Source organism: Leptidea sinapis, chromosome 1 (genome assembly GCF_905404315.1).
Source record: "Leptidea sinapis chromosome 1, ilLepSina1.1, whole genome shotgun sequence".
Classification (NCBI taxonomy): Eukaryota; Metazoa; Arthropoda; class Insecta; order Lepidoptera; family Pieridae; genus Leptidea; species Leptidea sinapis.
This window is the reverse complement of record NC_066265.1, coordinates 29617078-29644882: the sequence shown is the minus strand read 5'-3', so window position 1 is coordinate 29644882 and position 27805 is coordinate 29617078. Positions and strand designations below refer to the sequence as shown.

Genomic DNA, 27805 nt, shown 5'->3' with positions numbered 1-27805 from the left:
AACCCTTTACGAAGTAGCTGTAAATCCAATAAGAAACAAACAATTGTTTGACATTCATGAGTGTCATTACCGCCACCTACATGAATAAAATGATTTTGATTTGATTTGAAATGGATTGGCAAGCAATTATTCAGTATCGACTGTGTGCACAGACAAACAAACAGTTAAGTCTGTATATTTATTTAAACTTGTTCAAATCTAAATGAGTCAACGCCGATGTCAATATTTGATGTCACAATACTTGACTGGACATACAGATAATATGTACTCAGATTGTTGGACCGCACACGTCATAGTTAAACTTACTTTGTTTTAGTTCAGCGAAGCTATTCTGTAAACTAATTGAGGAACTAGTTAAATATATTAGTAGTACTATTAGAAATGACATCAAAAAGAATCTTAAAGGAATCAATTTTGAGAAAATAAATGCCTTTTTATTGAAAACCATCTAGAAGTTGCAGTGAATTTTTATCTAAAGCAAAATTCGACTATTGCAGATTTTATGATAGTCTGTGCTGTCAAATAAATAAATGCCCTAGATTTAGGATTGGTCTCCGCTGCGCTCCAAATAGATACCACAGGCGTAGTCACAATGTGCGGCAACAAGTACAACGCCCAAGTGGACGTACTCGAGCCAGTCTCGAACCATGTGTGACGTTAACGTGCCACATGTTCTGTAAAACTGTGCTTATAATTGAAACTAGAATGCCGGGTTGCGTAGTAAAACTATGGAGAATTAATACTACAAGAATTAAGAAAGACACTGGAATCACATAATATCATCAGTAAGTATTTTGTATTTTATTAATTTCAATGTAAAATAACACGAAGCGTAAGTTTCAAAATTTGAAAGATACCATTGAGTTAAAGATGCCACGCACACAAGCATCAAATAGATTGCCGTAAAAAAGAAGCTATTGATCTTAAGTAGTATGGTATCTAGTTGGAGCGCAGCGGAGAGCAATCCTTAATCTAAGTTATTTACTAAATAATACTAAAATACTAACAATTTAAGTCAAATCAAATCAAAATCTTTTTATTGCAAGTCACATTAATACAAAACGGTTATTTCCTAATTTCGTGGCCATCTAGCAAAGCCAATCCAGCTTCGAGGAAACTGGTGTTCACACGTTTTTTATCATCTTCGTCACGCGGAATTCCCAAATGAATCCATTGGCATTTACCAGTGGGAGGCTCCTTTGCAAAGGAAGCCCGCTAGATTATGGGTACCACAACGGCGCCTATTTCTGCCGTGAAGCGGTAATGTGTAAGCATTACTGTGTTTCGGTCTGAAAGGCGCCGTAGCTAGTGAAATTACTGGGCAAATGAGGCTTAACATCAACGCCGTACAATCTTATGTATCAAGGTGACGAGCGCAATTGTAATGCCGCTCAGAATTTTTGGGTTTTTGAGAATCCTGAGCGGCACTGCATTGTAATGGGCATGGCGTATCAATTACCATCAGCTGAACGTCCTGCTCGTCTCGTCCCTTATTATCATAAAAAAAATCCATGGCTTTGGATACCATTTTACAAGGTCTTGTAAACACACCTTATAAAGGATTACCTAGTTTTCTCAAAAGATATCTTGTATCACTACCATTGAATTATTATCATGATGTAAGCCAATAAAAAAAATTAGGAAAATGGATGACCCTAAAGGCTATCCCTGCAAAATCTTTGAGTTTCAATTGAACGAACTCGGAAATTCGAAGTAAATCCGAAAAAAAACACTTTTCTTTTTTCACTTTCACTTTTCTTTCGTCAACGATAACTCACGAACGAATCAACCGATTTTGACCGGCTTGATGGTGATCGATGTGGTTTTTAGATCTTAAGAGCTTAAGTTTTTGGAATCAATCGGTAAAGCCGTTTAAAAGTTATTCCATAAAAACACATATCATCCATAAAAAAATCGCGTTTTTTTTAGATTTCTTTAAATCTACGGGTCCGATACGGTCCGAATTGTATTCAAAATCTGAGTAAAAAATTTGATCAAGCCCATTTGAATGGCGCCAACCGCGCTGAAATTGGTCGAGCCGTTAATACATACATCAATACACACACACACACAGGGGAATAGTTATGGAAGTCCTAGGACCTTAAAATGTCGAGATCTGATGAAAACTCAATTTTCTAAAAACAGGGTAAAACTAATAACTTTCCGATTTTTGAAAATTTTCAATCTAATCAGCGGAAAGTTAAAAATACACGCGTAGATGTCATCCAAATGAATCAAATTTCATTTTGTTAAATGTATAAATTTTCAACTGTGAAATAAAACAATTTGTTGAAGAATAAATGAGAAATTACTTTGAAGTCACGAATAGACACAGTGTTATGAACAATTCGCCACAGTTTCGAACAATACGTATTGTTTGTACATCAACCGCACGTCATACTTAAAGAATCTACGGACACTGAGGAGACTTTACAGCACGGACTTTACGGTACTTCACAGAAGTATCTAAGATATTTCATGGGAAGGGCCACCGGCAAACAGCAGCAAATAAATTACATTCGGCCCTCAAGGAAGAATACGCTCATTATGCAGGTCATGACATATTGATCTGAAAACAAGTCCCTTATTCCACACTTTTAAAAAAAATTAAGGATATAACATCAACAACAAATTTCTTCTGCAATGTAAATGTAAACAAAATAATATTAGTATTTCAAAATTTTTAATTACTTAAAACTGTGAGAAAGACATTATATTCGACCTAGGAAAAAAGAGCATAGTAAAAGTAAGCGCTCATCAAATAAATCATCGTTAATACATTAGTGACTAAACGGCAACATAAGACATATTTACACATATAAGCTTTCGAGTGAGGACATAACAGAGTGCTGTATTTTATATTTGTAGCTGTGGAGGTGATCCTGGAAGATATCAATAGCTTGTCACTTGTAGAAATAGAAGGATACCATTGAGAGGCTCCTTTGCACAGGATGCCGGCTATATTATGGGTACCACAACGGCGCCTATCTTTGCCATGAAGCAGTAATGTGTAAACATTACTGTGTTTCGGCCTGAAGGGCGCCGTAGCTAGTGAAATTACTGGGCAAATGAGACTTAACATCTTATGTCTCAAGGTGACGAACGCAATTGTCGTGCCGCTCAGAATTTTTGGGTTTTTTAAGAATCCTGAGCGGCACTGCATTGTTATGCATAGGGCGTATCAATTACCATCTGAGCTGAACGTCCTGCTCGTCTCGTCCCATATTTTCATAAAAAAAGAAGATATTAAGTTTTGGCCATATGTGAATAATTCAGATGAATACCTAGGGCTCAACTAATAGCAGATGTAGTAATGAGTCTGTACTGTCGCGTCATCTAACAATAATCGCGCTAAAGTGGGTCATTGACAAGAGCGGGCCGTTAAACCTGCCGCGACTGGCGTGCGAGCGACACTCATCATAATAATATATCGACATGTGAACGGTAAAGGTCTCTCCACTGCACTGTTCACACCATACCATGACCGGGCTGTGAACGTGTTGGAAAGAAACATGACACCATGCCAACTAGAAGTCATCAACTGAGTATCGTACGATAATCTTTGATGATGTGCATGGTACGAGATCACGGGACGGTGTCAGTCAGTTTTTTTTTAATGAAAATAAGGGACGAGATGATCAGGACGTTCAGCTGATAGTAATTGATATGCCCTGGCCATTACAATGCAGTACCAATCAGGATTCTAGCAAAACCCGAACAATTCTGAGCAACCCTACAATTGCGGTCGTCATCTTGAGACATAAGATGTTAAGTCTCATTTTCCCAGTAATTTGATTAGCAACGGCGTCCTTCATACCGAAACACAGTAATGCTTACACATTACTGTTTCACGACAGAAATAGACGCCATTGAGGTACCCATAATCTAGCCGGCATCCTATGTGAAGGAGCCTCCTCCTACTGGTCAATGATGGTCTATAGGAGTAATTCATACGATGACCGTATGACCCGTAGGGTCCTTTTCCCTCCTTTTCCATTAAAAAATCAGTACAAACATTTTCCTGGAGAGAAGTCTAACCCAAATTAAAGTTAGCTCAGAGTAACTTTAATTGAAGCAGAAGACGTGCTCTGACTAAAACCTCTGAGGATCTTACGCCTCTTAAAAGTAATAGGTTTTGAGAACATAATTTTAACTTCGGCATAGTAAGGACAGGACACACGTTCCCTAACTCTAGTAGCCTCGATTTCCTCAACTCATTTTTTACCAGAGGGAGGCTCCTTTCCAACCAGTGGGAGGCTCCTTTGCACAGGATGCCGGCTAGATTATGGGTACATATTTCTGCCGTGAAGTAGTAATGTGTAAGAATTACTGTTTCTGAAGGGCGCCGTTGCTTGTGAAACTACTGGGCAAATGAGACTTAACAACTAATATCTCAAGGTGATGAGCGCAGTTGTAGTGCCACTCAGAATTTTCAAGAATCCTGAGCGGCACTGCATTGTAATGGGCAGGGCGTATCAATTACCATCAGCTGAACGTCCAGCTCAGGCGCAGGCGCACTTGTGCAGGCAGGTTGCCCAATAGATCCTAGGATTTAACTGTTTTTTAATCCTCAAATCCTAATAAAAAATCATAAGTACGTGAGTAAAACTGAAAGATAAATAATGAACACAATAATATAAATAGAACGATCCAGTTTGCAACAAGTTGTAGACACGAACACGACACTCAAACAATAGCCTCTAATTATAATTAATGCTAAATGAATTTATGACGATCGAACCGCGTCACCACATTTTCCGTATTCCGCACACAAAGATTGTTTTACTAAACAATTTACGCAGCATTTTGCCGCATTCCCGCTAATTTATAACAGTTGCAATGAGTTTCTACTTCTTCTAACTGAGCTCAACCTTTTCCAAAATGGTGATAAATAAAATTTAATTCACCTTCTGCCGAATTTCACCTTCGCACGACACGCCACAAGTTAGGATATCATCCCCACCATCTGGATGTGTGGCGGTCCTCCACAGTGCGGTTTTCAAGAAGCTTTCTCCCTCGTACTACAAAGCTGTGGAATGAGCTTCCTTGTGCGGTATTTCCGGGACGATACGACATGGGTACCTTCAAAAAAAGCGCGTACACCTTCCTTAAAGGCCGGCAACGCTCTTGTGATTCCTCTGGTGTTGCAAGAGAATGTGGGCGGCGGTGATCACCTAACACCAGGTGACCCGTACGCTCGTTTGTCCTCCAATTCCATAAAAAAAAAAAGTAAAATACACAATTTATATTATACTCTTTTGCAAAAAAAACGGGCATCTAGGTAAATAACTTGTTTCGCTGGCATCTTTAGTTTATATCATAATTTCTTAGTAGTTTGTGTCATTGTAATACTTTAAATAAATAAGCAACAAGTAGTTTCTGTAAATTTCTTCATTACATTTCGGTGGAATTGTTGAAAAATTATCTCAGAGTCTAAACAGTTAGTTGCGTATCTATTCATTCAATAAAACAGGCTACAAATTTAAGTATTATTTAACATAAAAATAAAAAGTAAATGTTTAATATCGAGTGTGGCCCTCCTCTTGCTAAAATGACAGCTTGTATTTGTCCGGGCATGCTGTCGATGCTTTTATTAGTTGTTTCTTGTGGAATACGCTCCAACTTCGCAGCAATTATATGCCTTAGCTCACTTTTGTTTTGCGGAGCGGGCTTCACCGATCTTACTCTTCGTTTTAGAACATCCCAAAAGTGCTTGAGGTCGGGACTTTGAATTGGCCCATCCAAACAATAAATCCCTACTTTACGAATACCCGAAAAGTAGATGTTCGGCTACTATCCCTTAAACATGCATCTATTTACCATAGGCGTGACAGCTCCATAAGCAGAGGATGCATAGAGGCAGAAGAAGAGCAGAATATGAGCTGATAGAGTGCAGGAGTGTGGCTGATATTATGTCTTCGTATGTCTGTAGAGATTTGAATTGACTGCTAGAATTCTGAGACGGTCTGGGATGGTTGGAGTATGAAGACGAATAGACACACGCAATGGCCAAATCATGAGACTAAGTGCATAAACTGCACAGTCAAACTAACTAATTAACTAACCTGTACTGTATATTTTCAATTCTTTATTATATAGGCAATTTTCAAGTTATTATCAAGAACGTATCATCTTGACTATCAAATCAGATTGCGTCGCAGTAACATAACTTCCTCACAAATTCCTTGAAATATTTTATAACTTAGGCACGTTTTTAGCGTACTTAATTATAACTTATGAATAATGAATACATTTAGTTGTATCGCTATCACATTTAGTTTCTGTTTACCCGGTGACTAAGCTTCGTATTGCTTCTATTTGATTTGCCAGAGATCTCTCAATTTGTCTGTCCAAATCTTTACTATATAAACTTGTCTGTGTTTTGTGCAGTTTGATCAGCTTTGGTGATAAAATTTTTATACTAATACTAGCTGACCCAGAAAACGTTGTATTGCCGATATTAAACTCGCGATACAAAAGTAACTGTTGATCGTAGATGGGTGAAAATATGAAGTTGTATGTATTTTTTTATGCTGACTTATAACCAAACAAATTTAAAAAAAAATGTCAAAAAAATTAAAAAAAATATTGGCGTGGAAAACCCTTACCATTTAGGGGGATGAAAATGTTGTTCGATTCTCAGACCTACCCAATATGCACTCGAAATTTCATGAGAATCGGTCAAGCCGTTTCGGAGGAGTTTAATGTTTAACACCATGACATGAGAATTTTATATATTAGATAATTTATTTTAATTTTTTATGTTGATAAAACGCCTTCATTTACCTACATTAAAAATACCTTTATTTATTTACGATTTACGCGGATTGATGATCTTAGTTACTCTAAGTTACTGTTACTGTAATGTCTTTTAGTTTTTTGCTTCTTTTTCTAACTTACACAAGTAAATCAAAATATTATTGAGTATTTTACATCAATTTCCATATATTGTATCGATAGAAATGCAGATGTTATACGTTTTGATTGCAGAATTTCTATCCACTTCTTCTCATTTTTTGATCTCGCTGGATTCCGCGGCAGCACCAACACTGAGTGTTTTTTCAGATCGGTGGAAGTCCCCCTTTTACAAGGGTGTATGTGGCTTCACACCTATATAAATAATTTCGATTTATCTATTAACATCACTTTAAAAAAAACATTACTAAGAGGAATATAGATCTGTTTATGGAATAGGAGGACAAACGAGCGTACGGGTCACCTGGTGTTAAGTGCCCACCGCCGCCCACATTCTCTTGCAACACCAGAGGAATCACAAAAGCGTTGCCGGCCTTTAAGGAAGGTACGCGCTTTTTTTGAAGGTACCCATGTCGTATCGTTCCGGAAACACCACACAAGGAAGCTCATTCCACAGCTTTGTAGTACGAGGAAGAAAGCTCCTTGAAAACCGCACTGTGGAGGACCGCGACACATCCAGATAGTGGGGATGATATCCTGACTTGTGGCGTGTCGTGCGAAGGTGGAATTCGGCGGCAGGAATCAAATGTGGCTGTACTGATATAAATGTTTTATTATTATTAAAGCTCACCTTTTCCAAGGTAAATGGAAAAACATACATAAAATACATTTATCTATAACATTCACAACTGTTATTTTAGATTTTAATGTTACATCTAATGTTAATAACTAAAAAATACAATATTCTCTACCTTGGCAGGTGAAGATATGCTCAAACTAACAATGAAGCGAGCTATTATATATCCAGTATTTCATTCACGTATTATACCCATTTATATCAACACTGCTGACGAGGTTACGAAACAATACCTTAAGGTAATCTTTAATGTAGAGTCCACGTCGCTGGTTGATTCATAACATAGTCTAGGATATAAAGCTGCTGGTCCATTGGTCGTAAGTAAACTGACGTGTTATTTTGACGTTACATCAGAACAAAGCGACAAAACACAAGAGAGAAAAATAATTAATTTGAAAACAAAGTTTATAACGATGCGGGACTTGAACCCGCAAGCTCTCGCGTTCCGTGCGAGCGCTCTTCCACTAAGCCAACCGTTCGAGTAGAATTCAAGTGAGGGTTATCACTTTAAAAAAAATAACAAACTGTTCAGGTTTGAAAGAGCGACATCAGAAGTAAATTTCCTAATATACAAATATTGGGGTTGAGCTGGTTATCAACTGTAGATGAAACCGTTCAACTGAGAGTTGAACAAGCCATATCAAGACTTATAAACTTTACGACATTCGTACGGTTTGCTCAGTGGAAGAGCGCTCGCACTGAACGCGAGAGGTCACGGGTTCGAGTCCCGCATCGTTCATAAAATTTTGTTTTGAAATTTAATTTGTTTTAATAATCCCAAAAGCGAGGGTTATCACTTTAAAAAAATAACAAATTGTTTAGAAAAATAATAATAAAGGCGAAGGAAATTGTTTTAATAGTTTCTTCCCAGTACTTCTCAATGTCGTCAATATCCAACACTGGTAGTATTATAAAATATATTAAAATACCGTTTAGAATATCCTTGGAATGAGAAAAAACTCTGCTGAAAATACACTGCAAGCTATTATGCAAATAGCAGGTTTAAACAGTTTGTAATTTTTAGATGATATTCTTCATTTCAAATAGCAGGTTGGTTACCACATGTCTGTTTCCTAATCGTTAGGATAGGTATTTTTATAAACTATTTTCGCGCATCTCGACGACTTACGTGGTGGGGATCGGTTGCTAATCTTACTATTCCAACTCCTCAAGGTAGTTCAAACAAACAAAAATATTTTATATTTCGTAGGTAAATTGTATTACACTTGAAATATGTCATTTTATTTTCTTACAGCTCGTTTGGAAGGCAGTATTCCTTAGAGTAGAACGAGCAAGAAACTCTAAGCTTGCTCTTTTCAAAACTCAATGATATTATTCTTAGATTCTAGATATATTCAAAGTGATGCAACAAAATACACAAACGTCAATTACTAAATGCCTTACACGAGTATGTATTAAAAAAATGTAAATTAATAAGTAAAAACATAGTTATAGTTATTGAGTACATACTTAAAGTAAAATAAAGTAGATGCATCAATCCACACATACCTACCGTAAATAAAATAAAGGCATTATGCGAACATTACATATAAAAAATATATATAATAACTTTGATTTAAAAAAAAAATATCCTCGGTAACTATAATATTTGACCCGGTATGTGACCTCACTCCCGCACTCGAGATGATGTTTCCCGCCCCCTCTTCTGCCTTCTCACAAGCTTTCTTAATCGTTATTTACATAAAACAAATTTCACGAAATCCGAACATAATCCTTATCTCAATATCAATTGTGACGGATTTGTTAATTTCCACGGTCATTATTGCAATTCCGTTCACGCTACAAACCGAAATTCTTATGATACGTCAAACCAATTAATATTCGAAGGCTAATTTGTGCAGAGCATTATGTGTTAAGAGGATCAACGGCACAGAAGTTAGGGCTATTTGCTCTCATCATGAAGGCCACAATTCAATTCATACCAATTTGTTTTAAATTCTACATTTCGTATGGTGTACTAAATCACTGTTTTGGTTTAGGAAAAATATTACGAGGAAACCTATCTGTGAAGTAATTTGAAGGTTATGTGTCAAATTGAATAACTCGCACTGGACCAGCGAATGTGATGTCTACGATAGATGAAGACTTACTTTAAGACTTTAGTCTACTTTCCTAACTTTAAATACAAAAATCAAATGCAGTCAAAGGCAGATTTATCAGATATTTAACTGTAGGGAGGTGCCCTAGTGATATTTTAAGCGAGACATATAATAAGTATAGCTTTAATCTCATTCAGTTTTGAAAAGAGCAACCTTAGAGTTTCTTGCTCGTTCTTCTCTAAGGTAATCTGCCTTCCGAACGAGCTATAAGAAAAGAAAATGATATATTTCAAGTGTGATGCAATTTTTAAAATATTTTTGTTTGTTTGAACTACCTTGAGGAGTTGGGATAGCAAGATTAGCAACCAATCCCCACCACGTAAGTCGACGAGATGCGGAAAAACTACCTATCCTTACGAGTAGGAAACAGACATGTAACCAACCTGCTATTTGAAGTGAAGAATATCATCTAAAAATTACAATCTGTTTAAACCTGCTATTAGCATAATAGCTTGTAGTGAATTTTCAGCGTTTTTTCTCATTCCAAAGATATTTTAAAAGGTATAGCGAGCCATATTATAGTATACTAGCTAGAGTTAAGGGCTCCTTATAGTAGATTATATAGAGGATAAAATGCATGGAACTGGCCTGTTTCTGGGCAGGCCACCTAAAATTGTATAATATTATATTAAGTAGGCTAAGTTGTTATATGATTTAAAAGATGAGCTGGGAGTTATCAGTTCTCCGCCCATTGTCAAAGATCCTTTACGAACTGATGTAGCTTCATGATGTGTACCAGTGTTATTGCAATATTATTGTTACTCGGAAGACGGAACTATTTACAGTGCGAATCTGTAGTCAGTCTTGGCATATGGCCTCGCTTTAACATAATTACTCATGACCTTGGTACTACAGTTTTGGGGTCCTGAATTCCAAAAATCTTCTAAACACTGACAGACGTATGAAACACACATATTATACTTATAAGCCGTATTTCTTCACGATAGTGACATTCAGAGTAGTGGAGCAATACCTTTAATTATTTTAGTCAGAGGTCATTTTAAAGACTAGTTCAGTGCATTTTTGTAATATTTAATCGTCCAACCTTCTTTATTGTCAAATGCTGCGAACGGCCATCTCAACCTTGTGCCTAAACAGTGCTAACTCTTCCTATTGCCATTGAGAATATTTTTACATAACAGTTAGACTAGCTTAGCGTATTTTATAACTAGCTCGTGTAACAATGTCATATTGTTTATCTTTATACAATGACATTTTATTTGATGAAAATGTTTTGTTGTTTATGTAATTGAAGGTTAATATGCTTTTCAAAACTATATTAAGTATATCACATATTTGTGAATATCATTACCTTGCATCCACGAGTAAAAAAAGAAGGAATCCGTGATATTAGCAAGTGAGGCACCGTTATGATAGTGTGTGTGCGGTTACGGGGGAGACAACCCAAGACACAATATTTTTCTCCCTTAAATAATCATATATGGCCACAAATACTTATAAAGTATCGTTTTTACACTTTTTCACAACGCACGACGGCATTTTTAAAATATTTTATTGAGACGCAAACTGATCTGTCACAGACTATGACAATTCTCATAATGGCCGCCTATCGGCCTGTAGTAGTGTAAGTGTGTGCGTGGGGCTATGTATTTACACGTTAATCGGCTTGTTTTGGTGCTACACTGTTATGTAAGGTGACACGGAGTACTTATTTTTTTACTAGTACGTGGGCACGGACTTTATAACTCTTACCATAAGTTGATGAAGGTTTCCTTGAAATTCAAAAGAGAAATTAAAATATTCTATACTCTCCTTGTTTTGCTGTAATTTGTGATTCTCCAAAATGTCTAAATCCGAAGAATTCCAATAAAAAAGATCATAAAATATCACAATAGCGTGTGATCTAAAGATTATGTTATGGTCGTAAAAGTAATGAATGACAAATAAGTGTGCCTTACATCGCGGTAATAATTCAAGGTCGTCACCGGCGGAAGGTGGACCTCGGAGCTCGAGTGTTTTCTTAATGAATCATATAATCTGATAGGTATATATAACCAAATAACCAACCAACCTACCTACATGATTATATACAGAAACTAGCTGACGCAGCAAACGTTGTATTGCCGATATTAAAATCGCGATACAAAAGTAACTGTTGATCGTAGATGGGCGAAAATTTGAAGTTGTATGTATTTTTAATGCTGACTCATAACCAAACAAATTTAAAAAAAAATCGTGTGGACCACCCTTAACATTTAGGGGGATGAAAAATAGATGTTGTTCGATTCTCAGACCTACCCAATATGCACTCAAAATTTCATGAGAATCGGTCAAGCCGTTTCGGAGGAGTTCAAAGTTTAACACCATGACACGAGAATTTAATATATTAGATATGTCCCGTTCTTACGAGACCGACAGCACTGTCAAGAATTGAGTATTATACTTAAATCAAAATACATGTTAAGTACCCATATGTTTTTAGGTTTTTCAAACTTGAATAGTGAAAAAACGAATTCAAATCATCAAACAAAAAAAAAGTAATAAGGATTTTAATATTTATGATTAGACAGAAATATCCATAATAAAACGTTACGTCACAAAGTAGTTTTGCCACAGTACAAATAAATTAAATCTACACAAATTTTTGTTTTGCGAGATAGGGACTGAAAGGCACTACTCCGAGAATTTGAATGTCTGTAGCTGTGTCTGACTTCAATTTTATTTTCAGTGTTCATCATTATTAATATCTTAGTTTAAGATAAAATAATTGTAACAAATACCGAATTGTAATGTTAAATAGGTCCATTTATGGTATAGGGTGAAGTAGTTATCGATGTTAAGTGGACACCCCACATAAAAGTTTAATTGAAGTTCACTTGTTATGCATGACGGCTCGGTAATGAGTATTTATTTATTTTTCTGCTGCGGGTGCATTGTTTACATTGTGATTTTCTTATTATTTTTGATGCTGCAAACAATCGAATAATTGTTACAAATGTTCAGAAGTTACAAAAATGTTATTCGAATCCAATCCACTAATCATTTACTAGTCAGCCGAAAAGAGGTTCAGATTTTTGGACATGGGCCTACCCCAAAGTTCGCAACAACGCCCTGTCTTGCGATTCCTCCATCCAAACGGTCTTCAGTGACTTAGGCCTGGTCGTCGGTTGCCTTGTGAGAAAAATGTCAACAATTAATTGCAAATTTCAAATACAAAATTCAATTTATCTGACATCGCCCAGCTACAGATTGGACGAGTAACCGACATAGATAACGGAATTACGGTCAGACGGTCATTGGAAGGAGATTTCGGGCAGATGAAAGTGGACTTTCACCTGAGGGGCTGGGGGAGGAGAGGGGGGGTAGCACGTAACGGTGCCCGGTGATGCTGACCACGTGACCAATCACCACCCGCAGCGCTGTCCTCATTTAGACAATCCGCCGGGTGCGTAATACCTCGGTATTGTTAGCGGTTATGGCTTACTAACTTAAATGAGGTTTATTGTACTTTTACTTTTGCCACATTTTTAGCTTTATAACATCTTTATGGAAAAATCTAGGTACTCTTGTGGTAAAAGTCATGTAGAACTTTCATTATTTCATGTGCAATAGGATCAATCTAATCACTTTAAATTGTCCAGCTTCGATGGTGAATTAACTATGGCGTCACTATCGGGATTCAGTTGAACAGAAGCTGCAAGCAACTCAGTGAGAAAATTTTATTTTTATGATGAGATTTAAGAACAGTCCCATCGCTCAAAAAATTAACGATCCTCTAAAGAAAAAGTAATATATAAAAATACCCTTCAAGTTAAAATTTAGTTGTTTTATTCAATATTTTTTCTTATTAAATAATGTTATGATATTAACTTGCTAAAATGTAGTTTCAAAAATTTATTTAGTATTTATAATTGTGGACTGTTGATTTTACTCTTAATTTGAACATTTATTTTAAAAACCACGGAGTCCCCTTTAAGATTTTTTTTTAAAAAGCAATTCTTACGCCCTGCGCTTAAATGATAGCGCCAAAAAATAATATTTAGAATGTTTGTCGGTTCGATCTATATCTTCGCGTATTATATTTTCTTTGTTTAATTTCCAACTGGTAACAAGCAAAATAGTTAAAGTAATAGATGTAATCCATCAAAATCTTTGCAAGTAAAGTCACGGCCGCTCGTATGTAACAAGCCTAGTGTAGATACTAGAAAATCAGTAAAAGTATGTCATATAATGAATCATAACAACAGCTGACCGTCTGAGTAACGGACGCAACTGTATATTTCGTAGACCCCGCCGGAATCCAGTTTGTATCTACTGCCACAGAACTGCCGTGAACAAATAACCATTTTCTAACCATACTAAGATCAGAATAGAATTATATTTATGGAAGTGACAATAACATAATTACACTAAGTAAATTTCACGAAGCTACATCAGTTAGTATAGAGCAGTATTTCCCAAACATTGTTCTGTCGTGGCCCGGTAATTTTCACACTGCCCTTTCTTGACCCACCTTATACTTTTAAACCCAAGCTGGTTCCATTAGATAAATTATAATCATCCAATATGTGTAATAAATTATAAATTTGGTATCGCTTTAGTAACAATATTTGTTTTTACTAAAGCATCTAAGTTCGCGGAAAATGACGTAAGTTTTATACTTCGTTATTTTTTTTTAAACTAGGCGGGAATTTTGTGACCCGGTATTTCATGTTACGACCCAGTACCGGGTTGCAACCCTGCAAATGGGAAACGCTGGTATAGAGGTTTTGACATGGTGCAAACAATAGCTTAGAATCTCCCAAGTCCCAGTCCATCTTAAAATCATAGAATAACAAAGTTAATATAATAAATACTATATATTCATTTTAGTTGGCCTGCGCAGAACCAGTCGAGAACCATGCAATAATATCTTCTCAGACATTTTTATTTTATTTTAAATCGTCGTAGGAGGCAAAACAATATTTTACTTTTTATTTCGTGACGAACGACGTTATTAACAACACACAACACAAAATAACATCGAAATTTAACTCACAACATGGTTATTCTTTACTTGCTCTTACTTAAACAACGGGCAAACAGGATAATTTATCTATCTATTCATCGTCATCATATTAGCCGCAAAACGTCCACTGCTGAACAAAGGCCTCCCCCAAGATCTCCACCTAAATCGGTCTTGCGCTTCCCTCATACTCATCCCACTGAGACCACTGCGTCTTCCAGTACGAGGTCGCCACTTTAGGATTTAGCAGCCTTAACACCCAGCTGTCCTTCGAGCTATGTGCACTGCCCACAGCCACTTCAGTTTCGCAATCATTCAGTATTCCTCATGTTAAACCTATGATTATGATTCTAATTCTATCTCAGTACAATTAAGCTCTAAGCAGTAGCAGATTAAATGTCAACGCATCGGCGCTTCTCTTGTGACCATAATATAAGTTTAAACTGGTTTAAATTACAAATTTAAACTGGGACTTAAATGATAACGAATGCAGGATAATATGTGTAAATTTGGGTCTCCAGCTATACATATACAGTTATATCACAGTCGCTTCAGTAGTTTTTGATATACATCATGTATAAAATAATAGAATATATTATGATGCAGTGCATACTTTATCCTTGTCCCCCTATGACTGTGAGCCTGTGACTCTAGGGGTAAAAAAGTCATAATTATATCAATCAATGGTGAAGGTTAGTATAACATGACTTTCTTAATAATACCACAGAATTGGAATGGAGCGATTTACTGTTACAAAACTTTTATAGATAAAATTTCTTGCACCCGCACTTTTCAGGTCTGTGGCACAAATTATCGAATCAGCGGTTATTTTTTATTTTGAACTAAAGTTTCTTAGATAATAAGGCTATCAGAATAGCATCGTAGAAAACTTCACAAATATCCTCGCGGACCTGTCCCGCATTAATGATAGGCATGTTATTGGTCATACACAGGACTTATCATAGCAATAAGGTTTGTTTGACCTTTACAGCACGAAACGCTAAAAGTCGGCAATTCTTTTCCGGTTTTTTCCAATGAGTCACACAGTCCCGTAGTTCTCACTTCGAAGTTGTATACTAGAGAGTTTGAATTACATTATAATATCATGTTATAAGTTTCTCATTTACGATAGACGTAACATTGAAATATAGGTTTTTATCAATTAATTGGGCAACAAAATGCAGAACGACTGAGGTCGGAGCGCGTGTCGCCAGTTTAATCGATAAATATATATCCGTGTATTCAATGAAGTTAGAGAGTATTAGAAAACAGACACGAAGCAAATAGAATGAATCATGGGGCAGCAAGCAATTACCGGCTGAGGTTTTCCCTAACAGATACGACTTAGGAACCTTCAAGAAAAAAGCATACCTTTAAGGCCGGCAACGCATTTCTTGATACACCTGTTGTTGGGGATGTCCATGGGCGATTGCGCCACCAATCCCCTTCCCGTGAGCCTCTTGCCTGTTTGCACCCTCTTATATAAAAAAAATAGACTAACTTGATGGGATATAATCAATAAAAGTAACAAAACCTTTAAGATTTCAATTTTTACCGAAACGAGGCTCCTTTGCACAGGATGATGACAGCAGTAATGTGCAAACATTACCGTTTTTGAAAGGCGCAGTAGTTGGTGACTTAAAGTCTCATGTCTCAAAGTGACTAGAGCAATTGCGATGCTTGCATTGCAAAGGGCATGGAGTACCACTTGCTAACACATCAACGTCTTGCTCTTAGTCTAAGTTTTTCCTAAGTCGTCGTTATGGTGGACTTAAGTGTGAGCTAATCTTAAGCTAAGTTCCCACTCAGAGCGATGTTATAAATACGGACTTCGATTTAACTCGATAAGTCTAAGCAAATTTTAACTAACCAACTCCTTAGCACAGGATTCCGGCTAGATTATGTGTACCACAACGGCGCCTATTTCTGTCATGAAGCAATAATGTGTAAGCATTACTGTGTTTCGGTCTGAAGGGCGCCGTAGCCAGTGATTTTACTGGGCAAATGAGACTTAACATCTTATATCTCAAGGTGACGAGCACAATTGTAGTGCCGCTCAGAATTATTGGATTTTTCAAGAATCCCGAGTAGCACTGTATTGTAATGGGCAGGGCTTATCAATTACCATCAGCTGAATGTCCTGCTCGTCTCGTCCCTTACTGTCATAAATAAGGCTTTATAGATCTCAACCGTGTCCGAGGTAAGAAATTTGATTATCCAATACCCCGAATGTTACGGTTCTACATCGACGACAACAGTAGTCGTGTATAGAAGACAATGCAGGTGAGAATTACGTAAGTGTCGCTGGCAGTCCCCACAGACTTATCATTCGGGTCGGCTGCCGGATGGACGGCCGTGCGGTAGCCGCCGCGGACGCTTGCCGTCGCAGACGCATCTATTATTTTAATTGCATAAGCTAACGTGGTCGCTTTCATACTAAACATGCTGATGTAATAATGTTTAGACAGAGTCTTGGATGAATTTCCAAATTTTTTTTATGAAAATAAGGGACGAGTAGGACTGACTGGATGGTAATTGATACGCCCTACCTATTACAATGCAATGCCGCTCAGGATTCTTGAAAAACCCAAAAATACTAAGCAGCACTACAATTGCGCTCGTCACTTTGAGATATAAGATGTAAAGTCTCATTTGCCCAGTAATTTCACTAGCTACAGCTACGGCGCCCTTCAAACCGTAACACAATTATGCTTACACATTACTGCTTCACGGCAGAAATAGGCGCCGTTGAAGTAAAGGAGCCTCCCACTGGTAATATATATATATCTATTACAGTTCTAACTCCCTTCTCTCTTTCTTTCATTAGCATCATCCCTATCATGCTTATTCTCCTGTTCATGGTTTTCTATATTTATAGAGGAATGTATACTCCTATCAATATTTATTATATACTCTTCATATGAGACTCTTCATATCAGAAGACAAGCGAGCATACATAGGGGTCACCTCTGATGGTATGTGGTGAGGATCAAATTCAAAAACTTTAATTCAAAAAAGGATTTAAAATCAGTTCTTGAATGTCAAAAAACAACCACCCATTAGAAATGGTATGCCTCTGACCTGTGAAGAACGGGCGCCTGAAAATCAGCAGGCTTTTCTTTTTTTTTTTTCTTAATAATTTTGTCATTTCTTTTTTCTTCATAATTTGTTGATAGAACCGGGGGCTGTGTGGTTTCACCTATTACACCACTGACTTTTAAATGTCCGGTGAATTCCGCTTAAAACAAATAAAACCTTATTAAGAACACGGACGAGTAAAAGAAGAAGGGCTCCGCGCAGTGATTTTAGCAAGTGAAGCACCGTTATGCTAGTGTGTGTGCGGTTAACGGGGTATACTAGTTACACAATTTTTTCTCCCACAAATACTTATAAAGTATCGTTTTTACACTTTTTCACAACGCACGACGGCATTTTTAAAATATTTTATTGAGACGCAAACTGATCTGTCACAGACGATGACAATTCTCATAATGGCCGCCTATCGGCCTGTAGTAGTGTAAGTGTGTGTAAAAATAAAATAAATAAAAATAGCCTTTATTGCAGCAACTACATTACATTTAAATATGCAATATATTATAACTAATTTAATTATTAACTAATTTAATATAACTTAATTATTAAAAACTTTTCTTGCTGCGTGTCCCTCGACATAGGCCTCCTCTAAATTTTTCCAATTCGTTCTATCTCTGGCTAGACGAGTCCACATGCTTCCGACCAAGTTTCGGATGTCGTCCTCCCATCTTTTGGATTGCCTGCCTCTTTTTCTTTTTCCGTTTCTGGGGTACCACTCCGTCACTTTTTTCGTCCATTTTCCAGAATTGTCTCTGATCATATGGCCTGTCCATCGCCATTTTTGCTGTTTAATAATTTTGCTTACATTTTTAAATTTTATTTTTTCTTTTATGTCCTGCAGCTTCATTCTGTCTCTCAATCTAACACCTAGGACGCTTCTTTCCATAGAATTTTGGCAAGTTTTTAGAGTTGTGAGATTTTTCTCGGTTAGGGCCCATGTTTGTGATCCATAAGTTAAACATGGTAGTATGCAAGCATTAAAAACCTTTCTTTTGTCCTTAATGAGAATATGCTTGTTCTTCATCGCTTCGCTGAGCGACCAATATCTTTTCCAGGAGTTCGTGACCCTTCTATCGATTTCTTTTGTCATACAGTCTTTGATTGATAATAAATGCCCCAGGTAAACGTATTCGTCTACATATTCAATTGTTTTACCATCTACTTTAATTTCTTTTTTATTAGAGTTTGTCATTATTTTAGTTTTGTTTACGTTCATTGTGAGGCCTACTTTAACACTTTCCTCTGACAATTGTTGTAGCATATGCTCTAGTTTCTTTGAAGACTCAGAAAATAGTACTATATCGTCCGCAAATCGTAGATGGTTTAGTTTTTCCCCATTTATATTAAGTCCCTCACTTTCCCATTCAAGATTTCTGAATATCATTTCTAATACTGCTGAGAATAGTTTGGGAGATATGGGATCTCCCTGTCTGACTCCTCTTTCTATTGGGAACTCGCTGCTGGCCTTATCCAATTTTATTCGAGCTGTGCTTTTGGAGTATATATTCTTTAAAATATTTATTATTTTTCCATGAACTCCTTGAACTTTAAGAGAGACTTTTTGGCTGGTACTTTTTTTAGTGAAGCTCTTACCATTCTATGGTCGGTATTAAAATTAAAATTGTTCAAAACATGTGTATTAGAAAAACATCTCGCTTTATTTGTCATAATAAAATCAATTTCGTTCTTATAATTTCCATTAGGTGACACCCAGGTCCATTTTTTATTAGGTTTTCTTTTGTATTGACTGTTGAGAATTGTTAGTTTATTTTGTAAGGCATAACTAATAATTTTATTACCATTTTTACTGCGTATACCATAACTGGAATTGCCTATTATGTGCTCTTCGCCGGGCTTACGTTGTCCTATTTTGCCATTAAAATCACCCATAACTATAACGTGAGGCTATGTATTTACACGTTAATCTGCTTGTTTTGGTGCTACACTGTTATGTAAGGTGACACGGAGTACTTATTTTTTTACTAGTCCGTGATTAAGAATAGTGTTATGAAGTTTTGAAGACACCAATCCCATCGCAAGACCGAGCCAGCGCAGACAAAGCATTGGTCTCGCTTGTTTCAACATGCTAAAGTAAAAGTGGTGTTGCAGTGAAGATGAAAAAGTTAATATTTCGTAATGTACTGCAGAAACAGTCGGAAGACAAATACTTATCGCTTCATTATGATTACACATTTAAATTCAATGATCACCGAAGTAATGGTAGTAATGTTTAAACGGCATGGTTCTTCTGATATTGTGTAAGTAATAATAATAACTCATCACTTGTGATACCACAGAACACACACCCGATGCTGATTTTAAGGAAAAGGAGGATAAACGACCACCCAACAGTGGGAGGCTCCTAGATTAGCACCGGATGCCGGCTAGATTATGGGTACAAGGAGAAATGTGTAAGTATTATAGTGTTTCGGTATTTTTCCCTTCAGACCGAGATCAATAATGCTTATTATATACTTATTACTGCTCAACGGTAGGAAAAGGCGCCAAAGTTAGTGACTTAACATCGTATGTCTCAAGATGACGAGCGCAATTGTGGTGCCGCTCAGAATTTTTGGGTTTTTTAAGAATCCTGAGCGGCACTGTATTGTAATGGGCAAGGGCTATCAATTCCCATCAGCTGAACGTCCTGCTTGTCTCGTCTCTTAATTACATAGTAAAAATGGGGAGCATCAAATAAACGCACATTATGATGATTATTCATGAAAACATTTCGACGAACGCGAACGCAACGCGCTTTATAACGTAGGAAAAGAATCATTAAGAGAAAATTTTTAAGAAATAAACATTTTGGCTGTTGCTTCTCAATATATTGTTGATAATTTTCGGTATGATTATAAGCACATTCAGGAATTTTCTAGAAACTGTGACATTCATACTGTTAACACGAGGAACAAACATAAACTTGTTATGCCTACTACTCGGTTGGGTCGAGTTATTAAGTCTTTTCTTGGACGATGTATATGCTTTTACAATATGATCCCAGAAAATGTGCTAAACAAATGTGTTAAAAATTTAAAAGAATTGTTAAAAACGTTTGTGTGGTAAAGGTTACTATAGCATTAACGCTTTTTTTAATGACACCACGGACTGGGAATAAAGCGAACACCCTCAGGCTCTTTAATTATAAATGTTTATTGTACGATATCACATTGTAATGCATATTTTTATATTAAAAAAAAGCCTGCTGAGTTTTTTCTCAGGTCTGAGGCAGTCTCTTTTGAATGGGTGGTAGTTTTTGACGTTCAATAAGTGATTGGGAGCGGCCGTAAGACGATCTATATTATGCAACTGGTTACAAAAAAAGTCACAGTATACGATTAATTGCACATTAATGATCATTATTAGTATAATTTGTTCTACTTAAGGCGATCTACGTTCGTAGTTCGATTTGGAAATATCTTCAACGCCTTCTGTATATATTTTACTCATAATTATTTATTTGCGAATACGCGCTTATTCAGAAAGAAATCACATATTGTCGTCTTGAAAACACCGCACATGTGGATGTTTAGTGTACGGAACTGTCAAATACTAAAGATATCTGACCTGGCGCATGACTCAACTGCAACTCGTTTTTTTGGGAATATTCGAGACGTCAATGGATTGCGTCAGTAATTAACAATCCGTGCGCACACAGCCTTCGGTTGAACGCCAGGTCGATATGAAAGATAATCTTTACTCATCATTACAATAACGTTTGTCATCGGCCCATCTCTCAGGCCTGTGATCCACAATATGTCTCAATTAGGTATTAATGACTTATATGTCGAATGTCTCTTTACATAATAAAATTAATGAAATCATTAATTAGTTGATATGGCATGTTCTTTTCATATTTTAGCTTTTAAAAAACACATATCTGCCATATTTTTTTTTTTGTAATTTTAATGTGCAATCGTATGTTAGTTAAACAAATTTATTTTGTACCAAATTATCCGTAGTTCTTGGTATATTTGTTCAATTTTTTTTTAAATCGTGTGTTAGTTGTTTAATTGCTTAGTAATGTTTTGCATACCTTTAAGTTAGTTATGTAAATAGCAATAGCTATAATTGCGATCTTATTATATAAATGTATAGGTACTAAGTAAATAAATAAAATAATGTTTGAATATTGAATAAGATTTAAGAATTTAGAAAATGGACAAGGCGATTTAAAAAAAATTAAAAATCATAAAAAAAAAACTCAAAAAAGTTACGAATACAATGTTCACGCAGCTATATCATTCCAAACACTTTAAATGAAGCATTTTATCAACAAATGAAATAACTTTTAAGAAATATAAATCTATCATTAGCAAATACTAGACACTGGACGACTCTCATATCATTGAAAGAGAACATAATATTGTTATAGGCATAACACTTTAACTGTGTTATTAATAAACGCGAAGAAAAATTTAATATATTATATACCTACGCAATGTATACTGTTCTTTGCAAAAAAAAGAGTAAAAAGGAGAGTTTCTTGCACTGTCACTTCTCTCTCAGAACGCCATTATTTGTTTCCGAAGCGACAAGATGACATCAAAAGGAATTCTATAGGAATAAATTTTGAGAAAATAAATGCCTTATTCCAAATTTTAAACAGTTTCCCCCTTATTCACTATGGCCCGCTAACTTTAAACAGCCGATTAGGAGTGTTTTTTCTCATTCTGACTTAGGTCAATAGAAGAAGACAGAGTGAGAATTAGCAATGCTTTAAGTTAGCAGATTATTATGAATAAGGGGTATGCCTTTATTTTACCTTTGCCTCTAGAGAATTACATGACATACAGAAGTAATTTAAGACTTGGATTAACTTTTCATTGGGTTTATTAACACAGATACTGTATTGTGTAAATGAATCAATACTCTTTGTAAAACGAACATAGAAACGTTTTCGCAGGTATGCAGCTATCTAAACACTGTGCTTAACGGTTCTAGGTATCAATTACATTTTCCTCAAGTTGCAAAATGACATTGTGAAGCACCTTGCCTACTCGAAGTAATAATATTTACAAAAACTATTGAGAAGCCTTCAGAGCGTACTGTGGAACTGTTAAAACTGATTTAATTATTCGTGCTATTGTTCTATTTCGCAATACTAATTTAATAATTCAATATGGTTTTATAAATTTAAAAGATTTAATTTAAAAAAAAACAAGTGTTCGTGTTAAGCCAAGACTTGATATAACAATAGGTTTATAAAAAAAAGTATTTATACAGTTCAATGACATGTGCCATGAGAAGATTACGAAGCCGATAGAGTTTTACGCACTGACCTCTTTAAATGGATGTATTATATACCTCTACCACTGGAATGTCGGCTGTCAAAGTACTTTTGTGCCTGTTTGATATTCGCCATTTTGGCACTGTTGGCTATTTAGCGAGAGTCTGCGGAACTAAAACTAACGATGACAATCTCCGCAAACATCGATAGATGGTGGGAAACTTTTTACAAAAAAAAATTGTGTACTTTATAACGTTGATTCTTGAAGTATAAATAACACGGAAAACGAACTAAATTAATTCAAAATGCAAAAATACTTCAGAGTATTGTACGTTACTTCGCAGTCATCTGTATTAGTGGTATTTATACAGGTCAGGGGGTTTACGTCAATATTTTCTAGGTACAAATCTGTTTGTTTGCAAAATAAACACTACATAAAGTCGCTAATATTGCAATAAATCAGGATTTTTCATAAAATTATGGTGTAATACTTGTATTCGACTTTATTCTTGATTTTAAGTCGATCGTACCCTATAGAAATAGATTCACCAGCGAAGTGTCTAAATGTCATTTATACAGCTGCATCTCTTGATTTGGTAGATTTAGAATTAGGGAGTTTTTAGTACTAGTTACAATTAGTGTTTGTCATTTTGATATATCAAGGCTTTCGTTAAAAAAGAGTATTATCAGACAGACGCACGAAGAAATGATTCTATATGTAAGGTTTCCTTTTTAAGTGATAAGGAACTTAAACTCGAAACAACACAAAAGATAGGCCTTATAAATAATGACCAATAAGGTCTTGTATGAGTGAATGAATGAAAATGAAATGAAATAAGATATACGTTGAAAGGATATATCCAATTTAGAAACAAAGGTAGAATGTAGAAAAATACAAACCCTTCTGGTACGATTCTTATATTCTTATCTTCTATTACTCTTGTTTCGAAACAAAGAGTACTGAACTGAGGAGTGTCACATAGAATATAATATCTATATAATATCTATCTTATAGTAATTATTTCCCATAGGGACTGACAATAACATAACATATTGCCATTTGCAACAACACTTGGTAAACGTTTATCATGAAGCTACATCAGTTCGTTAAGGGGCTTTGGCATGGGGAGAAGAACTGATAAGAAATTCCCAACCCATCTTTTAAATCATATAACAACTTAGCCAATTTAATCTTATATCATACAATTTTAGATGTCCTGTGCAGAACCAGACAAGAGTCTATCCTCTAATCTACTTGCACTATAGTAAGTCAAAACAGCTTTAATAGATTTATTGAATTTGTGCTTAGTGAGTCCAATAGTATACTATTTGATAATTTATTGTAAAATTGAATACCAAAACCTATGAAGGAGCCCATAACTCTAGCTAGCTAATTTAACGGCACATACAGTTTTTTCTTTCTTCTTGAATTGAATGAATGTAAATCACAATTTTTCTTGAATACGGTATTAATATTTTTTCTCACATACATATTTTAACGAAAATAATAACAGACGACACGAGCTAGACGTTCAGCTGATGGTAATTGATACGCCCTGCTTATTACAATGCAGTGCCGCTCAGGATTCTAGAAAAACCCCAAAAATTGTGAGCGGCACTACAATTGCGCTCGTCACCTTGAGACATAAGATGTCAAGTCTCATTATATTCATATATTATATAGGTATTGTGAGGGAAGGGTGTTTATCAACTTGAATGTTTCCCGAAGTAAGTCTCTTGGTAGCATATAATTAATTGCTCTAATAGCCCTCTTTTGGAGTACAAAAATACAATAAAAATCCGCAGCATTTCCCATACGCATACTAAGTCTAAACCTGTAACTGCATTTCACAAATCCTTAGAACCATTTATACCATAAGAAGGTATTAATTATACATTGCTACCAGCCCAAATATACGCGAACAAAAGCATATAAGTATGTATGCAAAGTGCCAACGGTACCGAACCCGCAACCCAATAGGCCGAGGCCATAAGCCCGACTCGCATACCATTTCATCATCGGGTACAACGAAGAAAATATCTTGATACATATCATTCTTCTGTACGTGTGTTGACAGTGAACTCCACCTAAACGGTTGGACCGATTTGAATGATTTTCTTAGAGTGTTCCAGTGAATTGAGATTGGTTTAGATTCTCAATACAGTCGACATATAATTCTCCTACGTATATTAGTGATATCCTCCTAACGTCTGGCATAAAATGCATTTATTTTCTCAAAATTGATTCCTTTAGAACTCTTTTTGATGTCATTTCTAGTATACTAGATACTACTACAAATGGCGCTCTGAGAGAGAAGAAGCGGCGCAAGAAACTCTCCCAGCATTCTTTTTTTTGTGCTATTTTCAATAAAATTATTATACAATATTGTACAGTCATTTCTATCGCTATAAAATAATCATAATCTAGTCCCAGGATTTCCGATCACTTAGATATTTAGCTGTGGAGTAATAGGAATTACGACAGAGTCATTTTTTGATAAAACATTTAAATTTATTTATAGGTTATGCCTGAACAGTGGCTGGGACTTATGAATCTATATAAGCCTAATATCTTATGAAGCCTACCATCTAGACCGATTTTACAAATTTAACACGTGTGTACAGGTCAACGTCTGTCGGGTCCTCTACTAAAATTATATTTTTTAAGTTTAATTAAATAAGTTACATTAAATAACTACTATAAAACGCACTATGATTACAATTAACAATCTATCGTTTATTGTTATAAGCATAATCAAATATAAAACTAACTTTAACAATTTAAGTTGTAACTTATATCTCTAAGGTATTGAGGAGTTCTTGAATAATAAAAATGGAATTTACATAGAAGTAGAGCTGCACGAGATATGTGAAACTGGTGATGGATTTAAAGATTTTGTGAAGCACTGCTTGTATCGAGAACATTATTGTTATACTCACGAGAAAAATTAAAATAGTTCGATACGATACAGAGCATCAGGGCTATACTTAAAAAATTTGGTGCCATTCTGGCAGAAAAAACAACAAAAGCTAACACTAAAAATATTCGTAACATTTTGTCTTATCCCTAAGTGCTCGTAGCTCGGAAACCTAGGTTGGATATTCCAATAGATTTTTGTCTTAATTCGTAGATATTATATATACTAATCTATTTAGTCAGTGGCTAGAGAAGAGAAGATGGAAGAGCCGAATAACAATTAAAATTCTATAGTGTCTTCAAGTACTTATACAACATACATATCACTAAAGGCACATCGTAAAAGGTCTGAGTTTGAAGACAAAACATTATTTGGGTTCGAATAATACGAGAATTGCAAATAGCAGGTAAAGTTAAGTAAAACAAACATCGTCGAGCTATCGATACAGCGATGTTTATGATATCGGAAATATCATCCGGGAAATTGCGTACATTCCGAAGTTTTCGGATAAATTTAATGAGACTTGGGACTTACCGGTTCATGATGGTTGGTAATAGTTCCGATCGGCACTGATTGTCACTGCACTCGCGTCTATGCGGAGGGCGGGTTCGCCATTACGTGCGTACGCGGTGGAGGTTCGAGCGCGAATGATGTGATGGGCGAATGGCGATGCCGCGACGGCTCTGCTACATGCCGCAACCACACTCCCATAGATTATCCATTATACGTACTACACACTCCTCAGGCAAGCCTCATTACATTAGGGGCTACTTACGGATGAAAGAACCAAATGAAATGCGTTCCTTTATCACAGCAACTAATCTTAATATTTAAAAAATGACACAAGATTATTTGCATTTATATGGTATTTGACAACTACGAGTATAACACCAATACCGAGATATTTATAACAATGAGTCGAGGACTTTGTAGTTTTCCGACATTGTAACGATGTTTTAAGCGTCATAATCAAGGGATAATAATTAAAAAATATAAACGATATTAAGATAATTACATAACGATAAAAAAACAGGCTATATTTTCCACTAAGGGTTCCGCACAAACGGTAACTAAGAGATAAGTAGGATTTAATTGTAAAGTTGTTTTTGCAGGTATGGTTCAAATTTGCGTGTTAACTACAAAAAATACCACATGCCATCGCTCTTCGACGACACTACCCTATTAATACCTTGCCTATTTGACTGCGTGCAACGCAAAGCTGCTCTAAACTTAAAGAATATTATGTTATTATAAAAAGGAATGAGCTGCTTACAACTGTAAATTATCAGTTGTTTTTTCATCTTCTAGGTCAGTAGGTAGTAAGAATTATTTTCCGTATTTAGTTTTTGATATATGCGTTAAATATCACATGAAAATAATACTCTGTTTAGTTTAAAATAATAAATTCCAAAAACACTAAACTTCCACTTACAAATCCCAAATCAAACCTTATTCCTATTTCTAGACATTTAAATATAGAAAATGGGCTCAAATGATGGTAAATTATAATCTCACACTCATTTCTCCTATTCCCAATGCAAAAAACATCTATAATTCGCGACCGACCGAAGAACTATTGGAATTTCTGACAAGTGGGTGGCTCCTTTAGACAGGATGCCGGCAAGATTATGGGTACCACAACGGCGCCTAATAATTATGAACGGCTAGTAATATGTAAGCATTACTGTGGTTCGGTCTGAACGGCGCCGTAGCTAGTGAAATTACTGGGCAAATGAGACTTAACATCTTATGTCTCAAGGTGACGAGCGCAATTGTTGTGCCGCTCAGCACTACTGAGTTTTTCAAGTATCAAGAGCGGCTCTGCATTGTAATGGGCAGGGCGTATTAATAACCATCAGCTAACTTATTGTCATAAAAAAATTGTGGACATTATCAGATTGTCTTTGACCTTACCCGGTTGTAGGT

At 35.9% G+C, this 27805-nt stretch overlaps 1 protein-coding gene across 1 annotated transcript in view; it reads right to left on the bottom strand.

The window, feature by feature from the left end:
• LOC126964436 (uncharacterized) overlaps nucleotides 1-26550 on the bottom strand; it is a 73703-nt gene extending 47153 nt beyond the window's left edge. Inside the window, exon 1 of the mRNA XM_050807543.1 lies at nucleotides 26414-26550. Coding sequence (XP_050663500.1) covers nucleotides 26414-26421 — 8 coding nt within the window. The 5' untranslated portion in view covers nucleotides 26422-26550. The remainder of the gene's footprint in view (nucleotides 1-26413) is intronic.
• Between the last annotated feature and the right edge of the window lie 1255 nt (nucleotides 26551-27805).